The following is a 17,687-nucleotide window of genomic DNA, read 5'->3' as shown; positions in this document are numbered from 1 at the left end:
TATTCAGGCACTGAGAATATGTTCAGCCTTGCACCTCAAACAATACAGCATTGGCTTGTAAAAAATCTAATTAAGCTGAATTGAAAGTATTCAAAGCCTAAGTGGAATTTTCCATTTAGTGGGAGTTGAGTTACACTTGGCTTGGCTGTGCTGAAGTAATTTACACAACGTGAGTCAGATTAAACGTTTACAAGAACAAATCTCAATCTTCTGTGCGGTCAGAATACTCCAAAGTTAAATTAGAAGACTTTTTATCAGTCATTCACCATGTTATTAAAAGCACATTTTATCCTGGTAGTTTAATTGTAAAATACATTGTAGATTAATCCTTATAACCTTTAAAAATCTTTGAATGGAGGGTTAGGGTGTCCTTTGCTAGTAATTTTTAGCGAAATAGGCATGCTTTGGATGAAAAGAAATAACTGAGAGAACTATATTAACTGTGAAAGTAAGACTATGAGCAATCCATTGGAGGGATTCCATTTTGTTGCTGTTTCCTGATCATCAGAAATGGCTTTCTGTGGAAATTCTGCCTGCCAATTTTGGCAAGTTCTGATTGATTGTGAATTCATACAGAGTAATCTGTTCTATGCTTTAAGCAAAGCCCTAGGATATTCTCACATCATGAAAAGATATTTCCATCTTGGTCACAGGGTAGATGGTGGGACTCGGCTTTACTTAGGGCTGCCAGCTTTAATCAGTAGTTCTTAAAATAAACAAAAGTTGCGGCTGATTAAAATGGGACCCAACTGATTAATCAGTGGAACTGAGAGCTCAGGATCCACTCGCTGTATTTTTTAGTCTGTTTTTGTTCCCTTGTAATTACTGTAATGGGGAAAGAAATAGAAAATGTTGAGGATAGCCTTTGTTATCTCAAAAAAGCATTATTCTGAAAAACATATTATCTCTGGAGGCTTTGGTTTAAGGTCACTCCCCTTTCCTCATCTTCAGTGTGCATTGAGAGGAACCTTCCACCATGGCTTTAGATCCTGTTTCGTTTGAATAAACCACAGTTAATTCAAGCCATAGTTTAGTGATAGGAACAAGCTGCCTAAGTACTCTCCCCTCCCTTATTCTCCAGTGAAGCCACAAGGAGGAGATTGAAAGGATCTGCTTCCCAGCTTTGACGAACCACGGTTTGTGATTATGCACAACAGGACGAAACTGTGGTTAGTTTAAGCTGTGGTTTACTGAAACAGGCCAAGGTTGAATTGTGGTGTCTGATCTTGTTCTTGGCTTGTTTCTATAAACCATAGTTTAAAACAAATGGCATTTCCCAATTTGGACATTGTTACAAGCTAACTTAAACTGGTAAGGGGGGGGGTGATTCCAATCTTCTCATGGCCGTGCCGGAGGAGAGAAGATAGGAAGCACTCAAGTAGGATCTGTTTCTCTAAGGCTAAATCATGGTTTAATGTTTTGTCCAAACTGGGCCTCAGAAGAAACAACAGTTTCCATGGATAGAGTATACTATAGTTTGGGTGTTGTTGTTGTTTTTCCTAAAATGAAAGCATTCGATCTCAGCCTCTGGTGCCGGAAGGGAGTGGAATCTTGGAATGTAAATCAAGAAGGGAAAAGAGGGTGGGAATGCCAATAATAATAATTTATTATTTCTACCCCGCCCATCTGGCTGGGTTTCCCCAGCCATTCTGGACGGCTTCCAACAAAAGATTAAAAATACATTAAAAATTAAAAATACATTACACACATATAAATCAAGATTGCAAAAGGATGGAGCTCATCCATTTGTGGAAGGGATACCCTGGATATAACACAGTAATACCAATTCTGATTGTTGTTTTCCTGCTACTCAACCCTAGAGAAAATACCAGGAACATGCAGAGTACTTGATAATAGTTCATACGAGTGAATTGATTTAAAACGTGGCACGATTACAGAATGAATACCGGAATGTTTTGAGTAGGATTTGGATGCAATGGAACCGAAACACAGCAAATACCTCTTAAGTGGGGTTTTTCCTTCTTTCAGATGTCAGTAGGAATTCGAGTTCAGAACATAAATAACTTTTGATTGAAAAAGGCATTGATAAGACTGCGCCGTAATCATTCTCTCTGTGTTTAATTGGGAAACTTGGCAGATTAGTAGGAAGCACTAAGATTTTTGCCAAAACTTTTCAAGCAAAGCTAAGAGAATTCTGCTCTGTGGTGGACAGGGCCTAATACTTTTGCTGCTACTTACTGGGCAGGACATTCTAACAAGGCAGGGGTCATTTAGCTGTGATTCCTGCACTGCAAAGTGTTTGACTAGATGATTCTTTGGGTTCCTTCCAACTCTACAATTCTGTGATTCTGTAAGCAGTGAGTGCAATGCCCAAGTGTTGCCTCTGTAGCAATAGATTGTAAATATTTATGATGTTCTTTCTCCCACCCCTTTTTACCGGGCCAAATTTAGCATGTGTAGTTTTGGGTTTGAAGTCAAATATGCCACTTTTTATTAAGTACAATATAAAGATAAAATTGTAAAAACCAGAACCCTGCTAATTATTTTCAGGCTTTCGAGGCTGTAAAAGATGTAAGAAAGACAATGGAATGATTTCTATAAGTATTTTGTAGCTTAGTAAATTAGAAGGAATTCCTTCCTTCTTTAAAAAGCTCTAGCTGTTAAGAGTGTTGAGAGTCTCATATCAAAATAGACTTTGAGGTGTGACTGGGCCAATATTTAATGAACAGTTTTAAATAACATGACGTTATGCCTGAAACATTTTTTTTTAATCTGGAAATTAATAACTCTTGTCAATATTGTGGAAATACAAATACGAATAGTAATGTCTGTGGGTTTGGGTGTTGCAAGTCACCTGCTTATTTGCTCGGTAAAGCAATCCATATCTTGCCTTGAGAGATGTTCAAACAGCATTGCCCTTGAGCTGCCTAAAAATAGAATCACCTTTTAAATGTTTGTTTTTGATAGGTAGAAGACACAATGCATTTCTAATGTGCTTGGTATTATGTATACAGAAGAGTTGTTTCCGATATTACGCATGCCTGTATTTAATGTGCCTCCTTGTCATTAACTGATTCCCCCCCCCCTCCCCATAGCTCTTTTGATTTGCTTCAGCTAAAAACTAGCTAATTGATTTCGCTCTGTGATGCCCTTTCTGTGCACTTCCTCCTCTCTGCTTTCATCTGTAGTGCTTATGGGAAAATGCAATTGCAGCACCAGCTAAGCATATTATAGTTACAAAATCAGTTACTGGTTTTGCATTACCAATTGCACCTGCGGTACTTGGAGATGGAGGTGGGTTCATTTCATACTGCAGAACTGCTCTAGCAGATGCTCTTGCCTATGTAACTGTAAGAGGTTCTGACTTCTGGGAAAGGCTCCATGCACCTTCTAGGCTAAGGTGATAGTCTGTGTTGAAAACGACAATAAAGGAAGTACTGGCACTTTTTTTGGAGGGGGGGACAAATTTCAGCGGTATCTCTCTTTCCTAATATTGGATTATGGAAGCTAATATTCCAGAATAGTGAGACCACAGTACTAATGATATGCAGGCAGATCCTATATGTTCTTATTCAGAAGCAAGTCCCAGTGAGTTTAATGGGACTTATTCCCCAAGAAGTGGGTACAGGATTGCAGCTCTGAAATGCTTTAGAATGGTTAATTTTATAATTGTGCCTTCCCTCCTAAATGCTAGATTTATTACGATGCTGCATACTTTTTTTAAAAAAAAATAATCTTAATTATTCACCCACAATTATCCCCACTTTGTTGTTGTTGCAAGGATGAATACATAAATTCAAGGCTATGAACTTGCAACACTCCATTAATGAAGAATGCAGTTTTAATGAGTTCTGAGTTAAATCCTAGCGTTTTAAATTTAACCTTGGGCATCATGACATGTGCTAGATGGCAAGCTGTTTTTCAAATCTGGGTGAATTTCAAAGCAATCTTTCTGGAACAGTGGGTGGGAAGAGAAAGAAAGTCCATTTCCTGTCACTGAGAGGTAATAATGCTAGGTTTGTTTTTTATCTTGTATATTTATGTTATGAACTGCCCTGAGATCTGTGGATCAAGGGCAGTATACAAATTTAATCTAAATAAATAAAATAAAAATAAATAATACACTCAGAGGTTACAGATTACTGCCTCTGTATAGAGTTAAAAGGTTTATGGTGTACTTTTAATGTGTGCTGGAGGACTGAGCTATTCAACTTTGTTCTGGGTATTACATCATTCTAAGCTAAACCATGTCTTTCATGACTGTGTGTGCTCCAGGAAAAATTTTGCTTCTTTGCTCCTTCTCATGGGATGTTGCATCATCCCAACCTGGGCTTGTGGTTTAGCTCTCTCTCAGCAGTTGTCAACCTGTGGGTCCCCAGATGTTGTTGGACTACAACTCCCATCATCGCTGAGCTCTGGCCTTGCTAGCTAGGGGTAATGGGAGTTGTAGTTCAACAACATTTGGGGGCCCACAGCTTGAGAAAGGCTGCTCCAGGCAAAACACAAGCTTTAACCAACATTTGTCCTATAGTTTATCAAATCAAAACTTTATTGCGGTCCAAAGACCCATAAAACAATTTCAAAACTAGATACAGGTAAAACGACCAGACAGACAGATGGAAGAAACCAAGGCAGTCATTTTGTTTTATCTAGGGCAAAATGATCTTTGTTTCTTATAACCTCCGGGAAAAAAAGGTTCCCACGGCCAGTGTAATATCATTTGACCTGTCTTCCAAAAGATATTTAATATGGGAGGCTTCGGATTTTCCCGGCAAATTTTCCGGTAAGGGTTTGGTGAGTTGATCCCTTGCTTGCTCATATTGTCCACAATGCAGTAGGATATGCTTCATACAAACGATGTCCTGGGAACATAAACAAAGCCTATTGATGCCTCTCAGTCGCCCATTTAGAACTTCTGAGGGAAATACATTTAGTCTGGCTTTGGTAAATAAACGCTGATAGGTAGGTACAGACAAATTCCTAAGGTATGAGGTATGATTTAGGGTTGACGGCGGCGAGGGAGGAAGCATCGTCTTAAGTTTCACATCTTTCAGTTCGTTTTATCGTTTTATACTATAGTTTAAAGCTTGTGGTTTGTCTGGGGGGAGCCAAACTATGGCTTAGCTCAGCACAGCAATAGAACAACCATAGAGGAGCAAAGCCCCTACAACCTCTTTTTGGGGAGCTCACACGCTTGCACGTATGCTAAGCCATAGTTTTTATTGTGTATAGCCATACTAAGTGTGGCTATGCACAATAAATACATTGATTGATTGATTGATTGATTGATTGATTGATTGATAGTGCAACATGCAAACCAAGCCATTAGGTCTTCACACTAGTATAAGAGGAAGCATAAATGGAAGTGAAGGGAAAGGAATGTGTTTAGAAAAGCCACCAACAATTGGGTCTGGACTCAACCGGAAATTGGACCACCCTGTTCAAGCGGTGGTTGGGGGTGGCATTTTCAGCTCCTTCCCCCTGTTTTGCCCAATTCCCCAGTGTCTATGGAGTTAGGCATTCGTAAGTGTGGTGCATGATTGCAACCAAAGTCAGAAATAGGCAAGGGATCTCCGGAAGAAAAAGTGTTTTCTCTGTAACCATTGTTTTTTAACCAGTTAATCAGTTTCTCAGGCTGTTTCTTACCCATCTCCATTTGGTGACACCAAGATAAAATATTGCTATGACTAGCAAGCAGTCTTTCTGGTTTCGTGTTATTCTCTAAATGGCTTCAAGTTGGCAGAATCATTCTTTATTTGGAGGAATATTTGCTAAATGGTTAGAAAAGAAGAATTTGTAATGAACCCCATGTGGCTTCAACAAATTGCTACGCAAAGCTAGCTGAAGTCATTGTGGGTTGGAAAAACTGCATCTGTAAAATACAATAAACATCTAGTTGAAATAGAAAATCCCAGCAGGCTTGATGATGGCTCTGAAATATGATGGGAAAATATTTCTCTAGGGTGTAAAAATCTATATACACACACATGCGAGGGGGGGTGGGGAGTGCAGCTTTTCATCTCGCTGAGATAACTTTTCTTAGAAATGTTATACACAAGTGGGCTTAGGAGTGGCTCCGTTTCAGCTCGCTTGTTAAATGACCACTTCAAATAACAGCCAAATTCCTATCAGTCTCAGAAGCGAAACCTACAGTTGTTGAAAAGCTGATCTGGAGTGGAAAGGAAAATGGGGCTTTTCAATATGATAAACTTTGCAAATAGACTTTTTCTTTTCTTTTTTGAGACTAGGGACACTGCCTTACACTTAAGACAGTGTTTTTCTGGGGAGGAGAGACACCACATTTTGTTAATGAGGGGAGCGGGCATCTAAAATTGCTTTATGGTCAGAACTGAACTTCGTATCAGTATTATAAATCCACTGTGTTCTGGATGTTTTGAATGTCTGTATGGATATGGAGCGTGTGTGAGAAAGAAAGAAAGAAAGAAAGAAAGAAAGAAAGAAAGAGAAAGAAAGAAAGAAATCACACTCAGGCCTGACTGGAGGGTGGGGCCTCAGACTGAAAGAGGGCATAAGGTTTAGACACTTTTATTTTATACAGTGGTACCTCGGGTTAAGTACTTAATTCATTCTGGAGGTCTGTTCTTAACCTGAAACTGTTCTTAACCTGAAGCACCACTTTAGCTAATGGGGCCTCCTGCTGCCACTGGAGCACAATTTCTGTTCTCATCCTGAAGCAAAGTTCTTAACCCGAGGTACTATTTCTGGGTTAGTGGAGTCTGTAACCTGAAGCGTATGTAACCTGAGGTACCACTGTACTTACTGGACCAAAGACTGCCACATTCTGTCACTAACAGCTGTTCTAAGCAAATAAAAGATGTGAACTGATGAAGAACTTTTGTCTGTTCACTGATAGAGATTTTGTCATATTAAGAAGTTTGAAATGCTCACAAATGTATTAATTAAAATATAGTATTTCTGATGGTGCAAGATTAGACTGTGATGAACGTGTCCTCTCAGATCAGCTGATTATCTAAACAAAACTGTTATGCCGTGGCCCCTCACAGCAACCATGTTGTGTTTTGCTGTGACCTTCCCCATGGTAGCCATGTTGTGACTAGCGTCCACAGCTCTCTCTCAAAATTCAAAAGGTGTCCACCAGTTCAAATTAGGCTAGCAATCCTTGAGCAGAGTCATTCTTGACACACTGAAATTAATGGACATGGCAAACTTGATTGTGTGCGGAGGAGGGTGACCAAGAGGACCAGTGGTCTGGAAACCAGGCCTTATGAGGAATGGTTGAGGGAATTGGGTATGTTTAGCCTGGAAAAAGGAGCCTGAGAGGAGATACAATATCCATCTTCAATATCTAAAGGGCTGCCACATGGAAGCAAGCTTGTTTTCTCCTGCTTCGGAGGCTAGGACCCAAATTAATGGTTTCAAGTTACAAGAAAGGAGATTCCAACTAAAAGTCAGGAAGAACTTTTTGGTAGTAATGGCTTTTTGACCATGGAGCAGACTCCCTGGGGAGGTTGTAGCAATTCCAGTCAAAAGGATCATTGACAGAGTTGCTGTCCTCCATGGTAGAGAATATTTTGCCCAGATCAGAAGTCTGATAAGGAAGATTTGTATGTCCACACAGCCTTCATGGATTCTTTTTGTATTTTAAACATATGTTACCTACTTTCCCAATGATTGGTCTTTTACTTGTGCTATTAGTTAGTGCTTTAAGTGAATGTTTTGAAGGGCGTCCGAATTATTATGGGGCTTTCTTATAGAAGTTGCTGATTGTTATGCACGGCATGCTGCCAACTCAATTGCTGGTTTGCACAAGACCGAATATTTGCAAAGGGTAGCTGAGGCAGCAGAAATGTGCTGGAAATAATTTCACAAGTTGTGGATCTAAATTTATTGAGTTTTGTTCTTTGGTCACGTGCTGCTGAAAGCAAATGTTTTATTTAGTGGCTTGTGTTGGAAGATAAATAGCACAAAATGTCACTGAGAACATTTAATTTCTGCTACATCTGTAGATGAAAGTATTAAGTCATAACTTCTAGGCATCAAGTAAATGCGACAAGGCCACCTTTAGCTATTGGGGGGAGAGGTGTCGTATTTTAGCTGGCCTTTCCAAGACAAGTGTCTTATAACACTCAATCCCAGGCAAGAAGCCCTCCCCATTCCCTAGCTACTAATTATTGATTCCTGATCCTTTATCCTGTGTTTCTGCTGGTCTTTTATTTATTTTTAATTAATTAATTAATTAATTACATTTATAGATCACTTTTGTTTTTGTGTGTTTGTGTGTGTATCTGCTGCTTAACTGCAAAGTGTTTAAGCAATGTACAAGAAATACAAAAAAGGATAAAGGTTGGTTTAAAATATTCTTACAGAGAATAGAGGAGCATGAGTACACTGATGGATTGGGGATTGGACTGAGTCTGGTTTTGCTCAGGGGCTGTTGATGTGCCCCAGCAGCTACTTGGCCTTGCTAGGTTCTGGCGCTTGACATGTAAAATCAGTGAGAATTTTGATCTCCCCCTCTGCCACTTTCAGAAACAGACCCCTTATGCCACATTTACACATTCAAATTCAAAAGCTGTTCACAATATGGTGTGGCACAGGAGCCCTTGCAGTGTGAAACTAGTTGCATAGTTCTTGGGATTGTTGATTACAACATCAGCCTCCCCATGGAATCGTATTACTTGGATATGAATTCACAATGGTATGAGCTACTTAGAACCTGCTTTGTTTCCCCCTGTGTAAGACAAATTAGCTGACCTTTCTTGTTTCTTTGTTTTAATTCTGGTAATGGTGCATTCTGCATGGAGAAGATGGAGCAGAAAGTGACAAATATGACCAGGGCAACCCCAGGCGGGGTAACTGCCTCATCCCCTGTGTTTTTGGGGCCTCCACACCTGGCACTGGCAGCCAGCTCTCCACTCAACAAGGCTCTTTGCCTCTTTCCTAGAGCAGGGGCTGGCAACCTAAGGCCCATGGGCCACAAGCAGCCCATGGGGGTCGTTTAAGCGGCCCATGGACCCCTGCCGCCTTCCCGGGGACTCCCGGTGACCGCTCGGTCAGCTCCCATGCGCCGCGCTAAACTGGAGCGGAGTAGGGATCGCCTTCCACGATGCTGGGCGGCTTCCCATTGACTGCAGAAAGCTCCTGCAGCCAATGGGAAGCTGCACACACCTCCTCCATGCCAGAAGGAGCATTTGCGCATGTGCACACATGTGCATGCACTCCGGCCCACCATGGAGTCTGTGGGACCATGAACCAGCCCAAGCCGCAAAAACTTGTCAACCCCTGTCCTAGAGTAAGGGGGGGGCGCACTGGCACTGCTCAAAAGACGGCAAAAGAAAATAAATGTTAAGCACAGGTGACACAATATCGCTACCAGCAGCAAGTAAGTGGGTCCTGAGGAGCAGGGATGTCACTGCCGTCATTGCCACGAAGAGGAGGAAGGGCAGCAGAAGAAGTGCCGGGACAGCACTGTGCTGTTTGATCCACATGTCAGTTACTATTTTGTAGTGTGGATAAATGGATTATTATTATTATTATTATTATTATTATTATTTGCATAGCTGTTGTTGGCATTGTCTTGGGAGACAGTGGAGTGCACCTCTGGGGGTGAAGTCAAACGGCTGGGGAATCACAGCGCCTGCTGTGGCTGCAGAGACCAGTAACTCATAACTGCTGCCTCTGTGTTGTTTTTGCTGTGGAAGCAGCAGCAGCAGCAGCGAAGTGACCTCTCTGGGGTGCAAGCCTGGACAGTGTATATGGAGGTCCTGGGCTGGCCAGACAGCAAGACCCCCGCCTCTCGGCCTCACTGATGTGGTCCAAAGGAAAGCAGAGCAAGATATTTGGCACCAGCTTGGCTGCAAGAGTTGATGGAAGGAGGCATACAAGGTGCCACCCAACTGTCTAAGGGACTCTACTCTGGTTTGTTTAGGCTTCACTCCTTAGCCTTTCCTTCTCCCAAAGGTGTCTCGCAAGGAAGTGGATACAGATCTTCCTCAGGGTTTGCTCCTGAAGCCTTTCTCACGAATGAGTATAGCTGCAAGGAAGCAAAGGTTTAGGATCAGTGTTTTCCTAGATGGATAACCTTCTCAGGTTGACAAGCCCCTTTTGACCCTCACTTCCCTCTGCAACATGTGCAGAAACCACCTTCTTGACTGTTGGACCCTCAATCCACCGGAGCCTATCTTCACATGCAGGGGAATTCCCTAACTACTGGAGGGTTTGAGACCTATCGGCAACCCTCACCTAGTTTAGCCAGCCAGTCAAAGCCGTTCCTGGGGTATAGCCGCTGTTGCTGACAGCTTCTAAGAGCCACAGGTGAGAGCTGAGTGTAGGCTGGAGACAAAAGTTGGACAAACTACTCTAAAAGAAGCACGGCATGTCCCCCACTAGAGGTATTACCCGTCCCCTAACATGCCATACACAAATCTACCATAAATAAAAGTGTGTTACAGAAATTTTTACAGAGTGCATTTCAGTTCCCTTGAATCACTTATGACACAATTATCTTTCTCTAAATTAGATTTCCCAAGCAGGGAAGTATAAAAGGAAAACAGCAAACACTTTCCCCCCTTGCCAGCAAAAACATTATTCAGGGTTGCCAGAGTTTCAGGAAAGCCTTCACTTCAATATACTTTGGTTTTTTGTAACGGTCAGGCGTGTCATAGTTTTAAAGTTCATTCTGACTATGCAAAGGTTAAATACTTAAAGCTCAAACACTGAGAGTGCTTATTTGAATAATAAAATTTATGGTTTCACTCCAAGATTTTCCAGCTGTTGCATGATACAGCTTGTATATTTTGCTTTGTTTATTCGCTATCAAAAAGCAAATCCCTTCAGATTAATCTGAAGCGACCCCAGCACCACTCAGACTCAAGTGAGAAGAGAGATCACAGACTGCTTTCATTGTAATCCTGCTTGTTAAATCCAGACTTACTGCTGGAGGACTGTTTATTTTTTAACTTGAAGGAAGTATGTTTCATTTTATAATATATATGCAAACATAGTTAAGTTAGCTTGATTGCCACCAGCACTTTTTAATCTTGGGAGACTTTATTTGACAAGTCAAACGATTTCCCATGTTTATTGTGAACTGCCAGGAGGAAACAGTATTTTTCTTATAGACAGGAAGTCCAGGATCAGATACAGTATTGTTCAAGGGCTTCCTTGTGATTTCAATAACAAGGAAGCAAGAACTGGCACTCCAACCTGGGGTTTTATGACTTGTTTACATCTGCTGGACCATTGTGTTTCGGCTCCTTTCTCTTTCCAGTTTTCTTCCATAAATTTGTGCTCGGTAAATGTCCTGACAACAGGTAATGGTTGAGTGACATACAGTAGCAATTAAAGGGTGGGATTCTTTGAAGGGAAGGAAATGGGATTCCCCACCCCTGTTAAGTGAAGCCAAAATTTTACGGCAGGAGCCACAATCTGAATCTTAAGACCTGTATCCTTTTTGTGTTGAAATAAGCAGCATCAAGCATTTTTACATTTTGATGAACCACATTTGATAAAACATTGAATTGTAGAGTTGGGAGGGACTGCGAGGATCATCTGGTCCAACCCCCTGCTCAACGTGGGGCTCGAATCCACAACCCTGAGGTGTATGAAACATCCAGGCAGGAGGTTCACCAATAAGCTGTTGAAACAAACCTTGTTGGTGGTATGTTGCTGTGTCTTCAAGCTTGTAGCTGGCTTTCCGACCTTTCTGATGACCAGGTAGTTAGATCCTCTGCTCAAATCAATCCAGAGTTCCTTACAATTTAGTTGCATCCTGGCTAACTCCCATCTAGCTTGCTTTCTCTGTCCTGGTTCTTTGTTCCCGCCCTTGTCAGTGACCCTTCCCTCATCTATGAAACGTAAATCTAAACCGGAAATCCTATGTAGAGAGAGGGAATGTATTGGCTAATTTGGAGTAGGGAAAGGTTTCTTCTCCCTGTTCCTTCTTCAGTCACTTGTCTGCCCACCAAGACTATTTTTCATAGGTTTTAAAGCTGTGGCTTTAGGAAGCAACTATATTCAAATGGAAATGGATTGGTTTTTTATTGGGGGGGGGGGGGAGCTTTCTCCCAGAAATATAGAGGCTAGCCTGTATATCTGGGATAGCAGCTCTTCCTAGGGTGGGAAGAAGGAGCCAGTCCAATTTGACCTCTGTGTGTAAGGAGAATCTCCTTGCCTTTCCAGAATCTTTCTGAATGAATGGGAATTTACATAAGTAAAAATATGCAGTGTTGCTTCAATAATTGCAATTGCTGGCAAAAGCTAGTCCTTTAATCCAATTCACGGTGAACAAAGAATACATGGGTGTGGGGGGAGAATGAAGATACACTTATTTTTCAGTCACTGATATGAATATTAATCTGGTGTTTGGAAGAGGCAGGATTTGCGAAAGGTAAAGCGCTGTTCTACATATCCTTGTGTTTGCCACAACAAGTATGGTTTTGGGATTTTATTTTAGCCTAATATATTATGTGCATTATGTACACATACACCTATATTGTTTGCCATGATATAATAAACAATTGCGAGTTTCTAAATGCTTAGGCTTCCGTTTAAAATGACCACAGAATAAGGCAAGCTCCTTAAGTGTTTGACTGTAATCTGCATTTGATTATGTTACTAGAACTAATGCAATTAAATCAAAATGGAATGCAGTTCTAGAGTTGGATGAGAAAAAAAGGCCTCTGAATCATGTTTTTGGAAAGTACCTTTTCACAAAATATCTGGCAGTCACAACACTGGCAGCGTTCCCATTTTCCATTCTTTCTCTTGAATTGATGCCAGATTCCTTTGGGAAATCATCATTTGTAAAAGATTGGGAGGAAAAAGAGGGGCATTCTTGAGTGTGCCGTTACTGCTAATTAGAAGCTAAACATCTGCAACTGTGTCAGGGTTAATTGTATTTGAAAAGAAACACTTATACACAAGAGTTTGTTCAATTTAAATAAGGCATGGTGTAGCACAAACATGGGAGCGTTTGCAGACAAATTATTTTGCATTGCGTTGCAGTAAAGCATTCTCATTTATTTGAATCCTTCCTACTACTAAACTGCTTGCTTCCTTCTTCTAGAAATACAGTTTTAAAGATTTTGCCTCTATGCATAAGCCAATAAATAAGTTGGGGAAAGTATATTTTGCAACACAGATCTGATTCTTTAGTTCAGCATCTTAATTCCAGTTTGTTTCCAATGCAAGCTATGTTAGGGTGATACCTACTGAGTCAAACCTGGAGAAGACCTACTAATTTAAGTTCATTCATTTCAGTAGCTCTACCCTCAGTATGACTTACTCGGGTATCATCCATACTTTGGTTTTCTACTCATGCTGCTTTGGGAGTGTAGACTTCACCGTTGGGAAGACTGCGTTTCTGGAATTTGCATAGCTCTGAACCTGTAGAACCATTAGCACAAATTTTGGAAGCAAAATGTGCCCCCAGAATTCAAATGATGAGAGGATCCCTCAGTATTTACTATGTAGACATACAGACAGAAAAGGTTGGCTTTCAGCAGAAAGGGGCTATGATTTATGCAGAATGATTACAAAAAGAGTTGCTTCGTGTCGTTTCCCCTTCATTTGAAACCTAGGACAATTGCCGATGTGGGACAGCAGGAATCACCTTCCCTTGTTCAAGGGAGAGTTATCCCTGTGGAAGAGGACCTGAAGCAAGGAAACTGAAATCTTTTACATACTACCTCACTTAACCACCCAGTGACAGTTTTTCCTCTGGGAACTCCTGGCTGAGAATGCAGGAGGGTGCAGCTGAAAGCCAGGCCATGACACCGTCATGCACAACTCCTTGCCAGGACCCTGTCCCTTCAAATTGATGATAACTCACTGCTTTAAAGCCGTAAACGGCCTCTGTCCTGTATACCTGAAGGAGCGTCTCCACCCCCATTGTTCAGCCTGGACACTGATATCTAGCGCCGAGGGCCTTCTGGTGGTTAACCCCTCATTGCGAGAAGTGAGGTTACAGGGAACCAGACAGAAGGCCTTTTTGGTAGTGGCGCCCGCCCTGTGGAATGCCCTCCCATCAGATGTCAAGGAAATAAGCAATTATCCTATTTTTAAAAGACATCTGAAGGCAGCCCTGTTTAGGGAAGTTTTTAATATTTTATGCTGTATTGTTTTTAATACTCGATTGGGAGCTGCCCAGAGTGGCTGGGGAAACTTATTATTATTATTATTATTATTATTATTATTATTATTATTATTATTAGGGCAGATAGATCTTGTACACTGAAATCATTCACTATTTAGGAGTACGGTTGGGAACTGACAGTTGTCAGATCATTGTCTGCTTTTCCTAGAAGCGCACCCAAGTTTTTGTAGAGTAAACCTTTGCCAAATGACTCCTAGTCTGCTGACACCCTTCATGTGAGTCCTATGGACAACTCAGCCGGGGGGGGCACTTTTCACATTACAGGGAGCAGTGGCATGCAGATAAGCAGCTTGTTCGTTTACATGGTGAGAGGTATGTGCTGCTGTTCATTTGGGGGGGGGGAATCAAAGTGGTTCGCAATAGAACATAAAACCATATTAAAAAATTTAAAAGCTGGACATCGGTTAGCTGCTGTCGAAAGATGTATTCTTAATTGGCTGTCTTGGCCTGGTGGAATAGAAGAGTTTTTAGCAGGCATTTAAAAGTTGGCACAGAAGGCGTCTGCTGAATCTCTATTGGCAGAGTATTCCACAGCGCTGGGCTGATGACACGAAAGGCTGTATTTATTGTTGTTGTCAAAGAGAGCCCCTGCATCTCCTCAAGTAGCCTCATCATTTGATGGGCCAAAAGAATGAAAATAAGAAGCATTTTTTTTTAAAAAAAAAGTTACTTTCTTTGTTCCATGCAAAGCTGCCGTTTTAATCTCCTTATAGGGAAAGTTGCTGTATGTTCGTCTCTAGTGTGCAGTTAAAGGATGAATGTATAAGTCTATTTCCAGTTCAGGGTAATTTCACATACACTCATTCATAAACCCATTCTGTCCTTTTTCTGCATTAATCTGTTGGTTTTTTTTTTAAAACAGTAATCTGTGATTTTTGAAAGAAAAAAAATGAACGAAAACAATAGTCATTTTATTTATTAAATTTGTATACTGCCCTTCATCCATAGATCTCAGGGCAGTTCACAACAGAAAAGTGCAGTAGTAAATATATACATATTTGCACATGTGCTTTGTCTCATGGACACACTGTAAAACATGCACTGACCCTTTGTGTTTAACCCTTTTGAATATGTTGTTTAAGCTATGTTGCGTAAATTCTCATAAAGTGCAAAATCTCAAGGAGAGTCGTTCTCTCATCTGAACATGGCGGGGAGCGCACCATGTTGCATTTGAATTCACAGAACTTGAATTCTTCAAGCATCCTTTTGTGCAATATGCATTTTATAAATTCTAGAAAAGGCTCCCCCCCCCCAATTTTGAATTGCCTGTTTGTGTTAATATGCTGTGTATATGGGTGAGCTCTAACAAATTCTGCCTCTCCTCTCCCCCCTACCAGATGTGGTCACTCTCCTGTGTATCGTTCCCGTGAATTGGCTGGTCGCGCCCTGGTCCCCTTTATTATGGTAAACCAGGTCCCACAGACTGTATCGTCTTTGTTGGCTGGGCTTCCGGACTGCACAGATCTCTGCGTACGACAGAATGCCGTTCATGGAACACTGCTGCAAGTAAGCTTTGCTTCTTTGCAAAACTTTGAAACTGAGGCAGAGCTAGCCGAACAGTTTACATAGCAGTTATTTCCAAGCTGATGGAAGGAGGAGATCAGAATTACATTTATGTTGAATGTTTTGATTTTACAGCTGTGCCTTTCAGGTCTCGGGATGATCCAAATGGTAGGAATGCTTGTGGAGTACCTGAATGAGAGGAAAAGATATAGCTCAGTGGTGGAGCATGTACGTAGTATGCAAAAAGTGCTGGGTTCAATATCTGGCATCTTCAGGGAGAGTTGGGAAAGATTCCTTTCTGAAATCCCTGGAGAGGTGTATTCTGATTTTCATTAGCTATAAAAAATTGTAGTATTATTACCTGAATCTGCATTGATGTATTTTTATGCTAAGGTGTATTGGCTGATTGAAGTGCAGGTAGACATAGATCTGAGAGGAGGAATGGGGGGGGGGATTTTAAATATTGCTCATATCAGTGGGCATGAATGACTACCTAAAGCAGATGGAAAGAGTGGGGACCGTTCAGCATGAGTTGGCAATGGGAAAACACATAAAGATGAGAATGGCTCTGAAGAGCGAGAGAGGTATTGCACTGTATTACTTTTTTCAAGTTTTCTTATCACCCCGGCTGTTGACTTAGGAGGAGAGGCAGAATTCACAGAGCTCTGGAACAATATTATAAAATGTGAAGATGCATCAACAGTTTTGAACTGGAAAATGCTCCACAATTAATATCAGGTTTGCATGAACAGAATTGCAGTGGAGCTAAGACAAAGTTTAATGGGATTTCTATACCTCAACAATTACTTTGATTCCTACTTTGGCCTTGCATAACTGCTCTCATTCAGTTTTCTTTTCTTACTTTTTACCCTTTTTCTACTTGCTACAGCTCTTATCCAGCAGCTGCTTAGGAAAGTACCTGGGGGGGTTTTCTGAATGACTTTGTGTCTGAGTGTTTTTGTCACTACCAGATTGGATTATTTGGTCCTATTCTCATGGAAACCAATGTGGGGGGAGGAAAATAAAAGCTTGTATCTTGAAAAATAAATCCCCAGAGCACAAAGTAACAAAGTTCAGGAAAGATTATAAACTCCTCAAATGGAACAGGACACAATCTGTTGCCGCCACTGCAAAATTCATTAATAAGTTTTGGGAGTGTGTGTGTTTTAATGCCTGTCTACATAAATGTCATTCAGACTGAAAATTCCACATTCTAAACAGAAGGGCACCTGTGACAATTACTGTCAATTGTATTACACAAAGAGCTGTGAATTAAAATATATATATACTGTAGAAAATTTGATGGTACATAATAGCATTTCTCTCACTCCCATAAAACAAATACTTTATTTAAACATTTGCAGTTACTTGAGTGATGAAATTAGCTTATGATATGTTGATTGTCCCCAATTTATCTTTTCTTCATGAGGCACTTACGCCTTACCTCTCACTTGCTTTTAGTACTGACTTGCATGAGATTATGAAAACCTCCCCTTAACAAAGGAGCTCTGTTAACAGAACATACAATTGAGTTTTCTTTCTTTGTGTGCTTTTTTTTAACCAATAGTGCGTCCTGATTCTCAGAGGAACATGTGAAAGTTCTGTATTCCAATCCAGCTTGTCCCTTGGGATAGGCAGAGGTGACAAGACAGCCCAGGAACTTCCTGCCTGAGCCTTGGCCATAGCCTTTGATCTCAAAAACCATGTCCTCCTTATGAATTTCAGGTGCTTACTCCCAATTAAGGAGATACCACCAGCAAATGCCACTGTAACAACAGAGTTTCTGTAAGGGGTTCTCTATGCACACAAGCGGTTGCCAAAGCCTCTGTTGTTCACGTTGGAAAGAAGAGGGTGAAGAGCCTTTTACCCTGCACTACATTCTGGTGTTGATGGCCACATAACCCTTGTTTAGTTGAGAAATGGATGCTGTTGAAGTAAGTTGTTAGCCGAGGAAAACAAAACTACTGATGCAAGTTGCATTTTAGAGGTCTAAAATGTAGTGCTCACCCACACCATACATTTAAAGCCCTCTATGCCACTTTTAAGAGTCATGGCTTCTCCCAAAGAAACCTCCTGGGGGTTGTAG

General features: G+C 41.1%; 1 protein-coding gene across 8 annotated transcripts in view; it reads left to right on the top strand.

Annotated features, from left to right (window-relative positions):
- THADA (THADA armadillo repeat containing) overlaps positions 1 to 17,687 on the top strand; it is a 155,604-nt gene that overhangs the window by 69,936 nt on the left and 67,981 nt on the right. For all 8 annotated transcript variants that reach the window (XM_083494029.1, XM_083494030.1, XM_083494023.1 and 5 more), the window contains one exon: positions 15,436 to 15,604. In XM_083494029.1, the coding sequence (XP_083350155.1) occupies positions 15,436 to 15,604 (169 nt within the window). The remainder of the gene's footprint in view (positions 1 to 15,435; positions 15,605 to 17,687) is intronic.

Source organism: Podarcis liolepis (assembly GCF_965112155.1).
Source record: "Podarcis liolepis genome assembly, chromosome: 3".
Lineage (NCBI taxonomy): Eukaryota > Metazoa > Chordata > Lepidosauria > Squamata > Lacertidae > Podarcis > Podarcis liolepis.
Note: the sequence above shows the minus strand (reverse complement) of the source record. Positions and strands in the feature narration are given on the sequence as shown.